This window comes from Melopsittacus undulatus, chromosome Z, assembly GCF_012275295.1.
Source record: "Melopsittacus undulatus isolate bMelUnd1 chromosome Z, bMelUnd1.mat.Z, whole genome shotgun sequence".
In the NCBI taxonomy this organism is placed as follows: Eukaryota; Metazoa; Chordata; class Aves; order Psittaciformes; family Psittaculidae; genus Melopsittacus; species Melopsittacus undulatus.
Genome location: NC_047557.1, coordinates 77,475,847 through 77,485,327, shown reverse-complemented (window position 1 = coordinate 77,485,327; position 9,481 = coordinate 77,475,847). Strand labels below are relative to the sequence as shown.

At 43.2% G+C, this 9,481-nt stretch overlaps 1 protein-coding gene across 1 annotated transcript; it reads left to right on the top strand.

Moving 5' to 3' along the window:
- The first annotated feature begins 445 nt into the window (after positions 1-445).
- LYSMD3 (LysM domain containing 3) lies at positions 446-7,569 on the top strand. The gene is made up of 2 exons (XM_005145960.4): positions 446-892; positions 3,789-7,569. Exons 1-2 carry the CDS (start codon positions 629-631, stop codon positions 4,395-4,397), a joined length of 873 nt encoding a protein of 290 aa, XP_005146017.2. The 5' UTR covers positions 446-628; the 3' UTR covers positions 4,398-7,569.
- Positions 7,570-9,481: the final 1,912 nt, after the last annotated feature.

The following is a 9,481-nucleotide window of genomic DNA, read 5'->3' as shown; positions in this document are numbered from 1 at the left end:
AGGGTCTCAGAATATTATTTTAAGTGTTCCAAACACAAGACAGCCTCTGCTCCTCCAGAAACAGGGCCACTCACAACGGAGTAACTCTCTCAGGCGCCCGGCCTCCCGGCCCTCTCCGGGGCCCCCCTCAGGCCGGCGGCAGGCCGCCCGTCACACGCGGCCCACGGCCCGCCGTAGCATTCCCTCACAGCCCCGAGCGGAAACGCTGTCACCAGAGCAGCGCCGGCCCTGAAGTGACGTACGCACGGGGAGCGGCCAGCGGAGACGGAGAGAGGTGCGGAAACCCCCCCCCATAACCCTCGGCAAAGCCCCGCCACACACCCCCAAGAGTCCACTAAAGGTTTCAGATACGATCCCTCAGCAATAAGAGGCGCCCTGGGCCTTTAAAGGCGGTGGGTGGGTGGGTGGGTGGGTGGTTTCACGGTGTGGACGTGGCGGAGTTGTACTGCCGCCGTTGTGGACGCCATGAGAAGAGGCAGCAAGTAGGGTAGGGGCTCCGGGATCTGGGGCGTGCGGCGAGGGCCGGGCCAGGCACTCCCTTGCCGGCTCCTCCCCGCGCTGGGCGTTGCGGAGATCCCCGCGGAGGCCGCCGAGGCTGCAGTGTGTTTTACAAGGCCCTCAGCGGAGGATGGCTGGCAGAGGCTCCGGGTGCGGCCCGCAGCCATCGGCCGTAGCGCAGCAGCCCATCGGCGGGCACCTGTACCCCTTCGTGGTCGCGGAGAGCGAGGGGCCGGAGGAGGAGGGCGGTGAGGTGTCGGAGCTGCGGCCGCGGGGCAGGGAGAAGGTGCGGAGGAGCGCGTCGAGGGACAGGCTGGATGATGTAGTCCTGCTCACCAAGGACATCCAGGAAGGGGACACGCTGAACGCCATCGCGCTTCAGTTCTGCTGCTCGGTACGTCCCCGGGCTCTTCACACTGGTGCCGTGATCCGGGTATTCCGGGGGGGTACCGGGACACAGCTAGCGGCGGTGGGACGCGGCACAGAGCTCACACCTTCTGACTATCCGGGTCCCGTTTGCACCGGTTGTGATCCCTTAAAGCAGGTGGTATGTCGATTCTGCTTGCGGCGCTGTGTCTCAGGCTGGTGCGTGTTGCCGTGGAAGTTGGGCTGGTGTGCAGTCACACTTGGGCACTTTGCACTGAGCGACTCTGTGATGAAGAGGGTGGTGGTGAACCACTTTCAACATTGGTGTGGAGATTGAATTCCACTAAGGAAGGGGGAAGAAAAACCCCTATGTGGCTTTCTTTTGAATTCTGCTAAATTGCCTGAATATTTATCAGCACGAACCTGTTGTGCTGTTGGGAATGCTCTGCCCAAATGCCTCAATGTTCCGTTCTCAGACCTTCCTGCTTTTCCTGGTTAAGAAGTGTTAAATCTAAGAGTTTTTAAACACCAGATAGAATCATACAATAGTAAGGGTTGCAAAGGACCTTAAGATCATGCATTTCCAACCCCCCTGCCATGGGCAGGGATGCCTCATACTGGCCCATGTCATCCAAGTCTCCATCCAACCTGGCCTTGAACACTACCAGGGATGGAGCATTTACTACTTTCCTGGGCAACCTATTCCAGTGCCTCACAGTAAAGAAATTTTATTAATTTAACCTGAACTTTTCCTCTTTAACACATCTTAGGCTGCATCACAACAATTGTGGCTAGTAGGTCTTGAGAGGGGATTCTCCCCTCTACTGTGCTACAGGGAGACACCACACTCCCCCACCCCTCACCTCCCCCCCCCCCCCCCCCCCCCCCACCGCAGTTCTACATCCAGCTCTGGCGCAGCAATGCAAGAGGGACGTGGAGCTGTTGGAGCAAGTTCAGAGGAGGACACAGAGCCGCTGCGAGGGCTGGAGCAGCTCTGCTCTGGAGACAGGCTGAGAGAGCTGGGCTGGTTCAGCCTGGAGAACAGAAGGCTCTTTAAGGGGAGACCTTAGAGCAGCTTCCAGTGCCTAAAGGGGCTACAGGAAAGCTGGAGAGGGGCTTTGGACAAGGGCCTGTAGGGACAGGACATGGGGGAATGGCTTTAACCTGACAGAGGGGAGACTGAGATGAGCTCTTAGGCAGAAGTTCTTACCCGTGAGGGTGAGGCCCTGGCACAGGTTGCCCAGAGAAGCTGTGGCTGCCCCATCTGTGGCAGTGTTCAAGGCCAGGTTGGATAGGGATTGGAGCAACCTGGTCTAGTGGAAGGTGTTCCTGCCTGTGACAGGGGGTTGGAACTGGATGATCTTAAGGTCCTTCTCAACAGAAACTATGACATGATTCTGTGAAATTAATATGATGAATGTCCGTCCCACCTAGTGCTTTTTGGGTGGCTGGTAGTAACTGAGGCAGAGGTTACTGTGTTGGTTGATGTCAGCATGCATTTGCATGTACCCAGTTCTGACAGGTAATCATCTGTGTGTGTCAGTGAACTGACTGCTAGCTGTGTTGTTATCAAGAGGTCAAATCCAAAATCCGTATTTACAGAAGTCTTTGTGTCATGTACTTCTTAAGGTGGAAACGGAACTAGGTGCCTCCTGTCATAAATTTAAGTACCAATGTCTCAACATAACTATTTCATAATTATGACAGACTTTAGCTTCATCTACCAGTTCTTGGCTTCAGAGCGCAGCACAAGTAGGTATTTTGAGCTGGCTTACTAGATCAGACCTCAGGTAAGAAAAAAAAAGATAACAGAGTTAGACTCTGTCTTGGAAATTCAATAGCAGTCCAGGGCTTTATGCTGGAAAGATAACTTGTGGTTGAATCAGTAATCACTGAGGTATATCCTGTATTTGGCAGTATGTTATGCTCACCCATTTACCATTACAGGAACTGAAACACTTCTCATACTACAAGGTTAGTACAGGCAGCAGGCACTGATCACCCTAATGTATTTCTGGACACATATTTGTTTTACATGGAGTCATTGCAGCAGCAAGGGTCTCTTCACAGCCTTGTTTTCTGTCTAATTTCTCCTGAGGTAGATGTCCTCCAAGTGAGGACAGGAAGGATCCGAACTCAGGCACTGTGCTTAACATGGGCACAACTCCTGTGTGCTTACCAGGTGCTGCAGAAAACTACCAATCTCTATGTACTTCCTCATGGTGAGGTTTGTAGCTGGGTTTTCCATGCTAAAGGAGTTACTGTCTCAGAATGAAGGTGCTGATTCTCCAAGGGCACTTAAATCCTTGCAGAGTATTCACTTAAGACTGAAAAGCTGAACCTACCAAGAGGAAAAGGAGATTAATTTTGAGCAAGAACAGGGAAAGGGGAGAGCTGACTTCGTAAGGGGAGATGCCAGTTTTAAGTTATGCTTGGTGTTCTGCCTTAGACCCCCGGAAGTACAGAGTATCCAAACCATAGCTGTGGCTAGGTGAACTGGACACCCATAGGTTTTAATATTCCTTACTCCTAAGTTTTTAATTTAATGAGAAGCTCACAGTAATTTACTTTACTTGAAAGCACTGAGGTAAAATCCCATCTGTTTCACAGAGGTAGTTGCCACTGATACATGAATACACATTAAGTGAATATGTATGTGTGTAGTGGCTTTCATTCTTCTAACATGAAGCGAGGAGGTTTGTTACTTCATAATTACTTTCTTGCTTTAACATTGTTCAGATTTCTTCTTTGACCCTTTCTCACTTCATACTGTTTGAATAGGTATCGGTTAAAAATAAAAGGCAGAGCAAAGGCCTTGCCTTTGTTTCATTAGGGACAAATGGTATTTCTCAAGGATGCAGTACTCTTTAAACATTTCCAGTTCAGTGGAGCTTTGACATTTAAACTGTTGTTTTTATTTTTAGGTTGCAGATATCAAGAGAGTTAACAATCTTATCAATGACCAAGATTTTTTTGCTCTGAGATCTATCAAAATTCCAGTAAAAAAGTTCAGTGTCTTGACTGAAACACATGTCTCTCCAAAAGGAAGACTGGTTCTTCGGCCTGCTTACTGCTCCATAGAAGCACAGGAAACTGCATCTCCAGATAAATTCCCTGCTAGTGAGACGGCTGGCAACTTTTTAAAAGAAGTGGATCGAGATATAGAGGAAATAGTGAAGTGTAACAATACAAAGAGAGAGAATCTTGATGAAGTTGTTTCTGCATTAGCAGGCCAGCAGATCTCCTTCGAAACTGATGGTAAAGCTAAAAAATGCAAGGATCCTTACTACGGAGCAGATTGGGGTATAGGATGGTGGACAGCTGTAGTGATTATGTTGATTATTGGCATAGTAACTCCAGTGTTTTACCTCCTGTATTACGAAGTTCTAGTGAAAGCAGACGTCAGTCACCAATCTACAATGGAATCTTCCCATCTGTTTGTCACAGCAGCATCACATCAGAAACAAATAGAAAATGGAGTAAATCAGGCAAATATTATAAATTTTGATAATCAAGGAGACCTTCAGCCTTAACGGTGGAAAACACCAGGCAACTGTTACTCACAGACACGTAACGTAGCATTAGATAAAGGAGAAAGCACAGAATGCAAAGTGCATCTGGACCAGAGAGAAAATGTATGCTGATGTGTGACTTGCTTGCATGGGCAGTGTTCCAGCAGAAGGATATTTCTGTGGGTCATGTAATCTCTGAATATGCCCAAGACAGGCAATTTTAATGCCAGATTGGGATACAAATTAAGGTATAAAATTGTCTCTGAAATGTTGCACTTTTGTTTTTCTGTTTTGATAGATGTGTTTTTTAATTATTGAGGTGAAAAAGTGTAGGTTGAACTAGCACATGAGGAGTCTCACTGTATGTTTTTCAGCCCTAAAATGGGCATTTGGGGATATCTAACTTTTAAACATCTTTAATCTTAGACTTCATAGGACACTTGACATTTTAATATCAGGTTTACAGTTGTCAGTTAAAACTGCATTCTCTTAGTCCTGTTTTACAGAGTAAGATTATTTCTTTTTTTTTAACCGTCAATCATTCCATAATTAATTGCCACAGTGAAGTTTTGTCTTACAAGTGACTTCTATAAAGGCAGTAGCCAAAGTTTAAGCTGAAGTCTTCAAATCTGGTGCCTGTTGCCAACCCATTCTTGAGTACCTTTCAGTGAAGGCAGTAGTTGTTTTCTCTGTGTGTGTGACAGTGTGCCTCAATGCAGTCCCGTTGACAGTCTTGCTGAACTTTCACATCCTTCTGTGTATCCTTCTGAAAACAGACTGGACAGGACTGCACGCCACATGTGGTCAGCTGCATACAGGACAAAGTGTGGATGTGTGGCACCCTGATATGACTGCTTCAGTAGTCTTTATTTTATGCTGATGGGTTGCCTTTTCCCCCTTCCCCCTCCAGTTAATCCCAGTTCAAGACCAACTGATTCTTTAGATAGCAGTCAGGTCAGTACCGAGTATGCTAATGGTCATGTGCCCATAAGCCTCAAACATTAAGTTTTCCCTGAAGTCTAGAAAGCTGCAAACAAGTTTTAGTGCCTGCTAGCAAGAAACTTAATTGCAGAATAGACCAGTTATAGTTGCAGACTTATTCTTTAGGTAGTATTGTATCCATGAACAATTCTGTTCTCAAGTGTTTCACTTGGGCTTTCATGAGCAACCTTGGTTTTCTTCTCTTTTCTTCCCTATCTGAAAATGCTACAAGAGTTAAGAAACCAAAACAAACCTGAAAGAAGGAGGTACTTGTGTACTCAGAATATTTTTAAATAAAAAGTGTGATGCTGCCTGTATTTTTTTTGTTATATTTGTGTTGTGGAGTAACATAATGGTTCAGAGTACCATTTGTTACTAAAGCTTGAGATAACTGATGAATAGGACTTTGAGAAATAGAAGAATAATCACTGTCCTTTACTATTATAAACTTTCCTTTGAGTGTCTTGATTAAGTATATACAATATAAAAAAATTGGATAAAGTGAATGTTTACAAATTATTGGAGGTATTCCAAAGTGCTTTGTCAACTTAAATTTTGAAGATAAAGACACATGCCCATTCTGCTCCTGGGGCATCTGTTGCCCCAGTAAGTAGGGCATGTATTCTTCCACCAAGTGTGTGAATGCAAACAGCATAACTTGTCCTGGTTTATATTGAAACTGAAGCAGGACAAAGCTTGAAATAAAGTGCAGCACAGTTGGATATGTGAACTATGATCTGTGGCTTTTGAACCTGCTGATAAAAGTGGTATCTGTGGAGATACACTACTTGTAGTTTCCACACTAGATGAGGGATTGCAGACAGGCATGAACTTTGTGTTTCATGTAATCCTTATTTTCCAAGGTCTTTTTAAAGTAATAATTCTTTCAATTAAAATAATGTGCTGATTAACAGGAGCATGAATACCAAAGTACCACTTCTGGGTAACACAGTATAAAAAGCTGCAGTGTGAAGTAATGTATGGTGGCTAAAGTGATGCAGCTTCTCTGGCTGGAAGTGTAAAAGGCAACTTGCTCCACTGCAGACCACAAAGCTCTGGCACATCACAAGAGACAGTTTTCTGTGTAGGACTGAAATTTGGTACATTATGTGTCAGGTTTTTTTGCTATAAGCTTGGTTGCTGCTTTGCCTTTATATTCTGTTTGTGGAACCTCAGTATATTTAATACTTTATCCTTCCATTTCTTACAAAATTGTCAAAGAACATGAATTAGCTATTGTGATGATACAACATAAGCCTCATTTACTGCATATTCTTGAACTGATGGGTATTAAATTGCCATCGGTATAGAAGTGAACTTAGCTTCAGTTGTGGTTTGGCTCTGTCAAGGTGGTCTTTGTCCTGTTGATGTATGAGTAAAAAGACTGGCTGTTAGCTGCTGCTTTTCATCCCGTGACAGTACAGCTGAGTAATTCTCTGCTGTTATCTCACATTTGGGCTTTTAGGGTTTGCAGGCCTGTGGCTTGCTAACTCCGAGTTACGTGTGATGGGCCTCTGCCTACCTTGGGATAAGCAGCCATTGAACAAACACAAAAGGATAGCTGTTTTATTGGACCATTTTATACTCTAACCAAGAGCTTTGCATGTTTTTACTATTAGGTAGAGTATTTTTAATTTAACAAATTAACTTCATCAGAGGATACAGTTTAGGTCTCTTTCCAGGACTGCAGGGCTACCTGTACTGGTAATCTACAAACATCAGCTGGTTTGGATTTTTTGCAGGATGCAGGAATCTTTACTGCTTTTTCTGAAGTACAGTACAATTGGCAATGCCTCATCACACGTCAGCCCTGAATAAACAGGGCAACTGCTCTGTGTGGAACTTAGGTATGCTTTAAGTTAAAATCTTTAAGTTAGTCTTTTAGAAACTGACTTGTTTTAAATCCCCCAACAAAACAACTGAGTGGTAAATCATGCTTTAGATTAATTACAACACATTGTTGATCAGGAAGTTGGTTTAAATTTAAGTGCATATTGCACTGTTGGATCATGTAAAATGTAAATGCTTTAAATCTACTATATTTTGGAGTATGTTGTCACAAATAGTTTTTGTATGACTTTTATGAAGGCTGAAAATATAACTTTGTAAAGTAATCCTGAATGAGGACGCAAGTCTTATTTTAAATACTTCTGCTCCTCTGCGTTTAGAATAATATAATATACAGAAAATAAAGATTTTATTTCAGACTGCAGTTAAAGTGGTGCTTACAACGTATTTTTAGTTCTGTTATCTTTGCGTGTATAGGCCACTACTTGTATTTATATTGGCTATTTTTGTAATGTGTGACCTAAACCACAAATCCTTAGCCAGCAAGTATTTAATTGGCAGTAGCTGCACACAGTATTCACATCTAGTGCACTATAACTGGAGCCTAAATGGTTTATCCTGTGCACGCTTTGTAGAACTTCGATATTTCTGCATAAAGTTCTGAGAACTTGTTAGTTCTGTGAAACTAGGATTAAGAAATAGGCATGAAAAATTAAGGTAGAAATCAGTAGAGTTCTTAGATGATGTTCTCCCTACGCTTGGAAAGCAGTGCCTTCTTTTATGAAGTAATAATGCTTTTCTGCTGTGTTGTTGATAGGATTTGCATATATGCGTGTACAGACCCACTGTTTGCTGAGACCCAAAGAACAGTCTTAAGTTTTAACAGCAGTATGATCGTGTAATAAATTCCAAGCAAGTGGAAAATCAGCATATTAAAACAGCTGCAAGTGTTAGGCCTCTGTAAGGGCATAATCTCATTTCATTTCAGAAGTGCTTTGGCACAGGTCACTACAGAACACAGCATGTTCGTAAGCATTGGCCTGATTTGCTATTGTTGAACTAGACCTAAACGATGCAGCCTGAGACTTTGCAGTTCCCTCTGGAGAACAGAGGTGACCAGAGATCACCTTTTGAAAGGCTTAGAAATACCCGATATCTGCCAGAGTAATGTTTCTGAACAATACAGCAGGGAGGGAGCTGTATTACCCCATTGCAATATGGTGAATAAAGAATGCCATCGGCCCTGAAGAACAAGTGTCACCTTGTACCTGTTCAGGCAAGGCACAGCTTGTGACCAAACTTAAATCCTGTAGCACTCTTTGGATGCTAATCCTCTAGTTCTGCATTTGGCAAAAGCAATCTATTTGCATTCTTTGTGTGAGAGGCAAGGAGCTCACTTTATGAGGGGGAAGCAGCTAGTAGTCATGCTAGAGGCACATTTAATTTTCATTGTGCTTAACATGTTCACAGTATCTTCATCTCTCTTTTGTGTATCATGCAAGAAACAGTCACACCTGCTCAAGAAACAGCTGCTGGCATGTGTAATGTTAAAAGAAAACAAAGTATGTTTACTATGCAGTCCAGCAGTATGTTTATTAAACATTGGCTGCGTAGGTACAAACACTTCCAAATAAAATAGGTATGCCTCTGGGGTGTGACCTGCACAGTATTTTAGTTCCATTTTCTTTACATCAGATATGTATTTTAGCAGAACATTTCAATGCTACACTTTAATGATCAAATTCTTACTGCATACAGGCATTCACAGAATAATGCAGTATTGTTTTCCAGTCAGCAGTGAGGTATAAAGTACTGCTTAACACAACACCCGACTCAGAAGGAAAAGTTTTGTAGCTTCCTTTCCCAAGAAAAGAATTATTTTTTGTTTAAAATTATTCTTTCATTAGATCTGATAACAGCACTGATTACCAGGGACAGAATGCTTTAAGAAAGTAAAAAAAAAAAAAACACCAAAACAAAAAACCTGATCAAAAGTTATATATTAGCAGTGAACAATAATATCTTCTACCATCAAATGACAATAGGACACAGAGAATGCTCTCTCACTGTGTTCTTCAAGTATATAGTCCCAGAATAAGTTTTCTACACCTGGCTGTTTTTATACCTCAGCTGGCTGCTAAGTAAAATGGGTATTTTCAGACATTCTAGGTTTGCTATTCTTGACATTCTTGTCTTGTTTTCCTAATTAAAACCTCATGCACTAAAATACTTCATCACATTCTTTTCCTACCTTTTCGGGTTGTTTATGGGGGTTGGTTTGTTTTCTGTTTGGGTTGGTTGGGTTTTTTTATATTAATTTGCTGTCTGTTAAGCTG

What these genes read in the sequence shown, in the direction of transcription:
- LYSMD3 (XM_005145960.4), top strand. Translation starts at nt 629, where the DNA reads ATGGCTGGCAGAGGCTCCGGGTGCGGCCCGCAGCCATCGGCCGTAGCG. An exon ending in CGCTTCAGTTCTGCTGCTCG is followed by an intron (nt 893 to 3,788) that starts GTACGTCCCCGG and finishes TTTTATTTTTAG; the next exon opens with GTTGCAGATATCAAGAGAGT.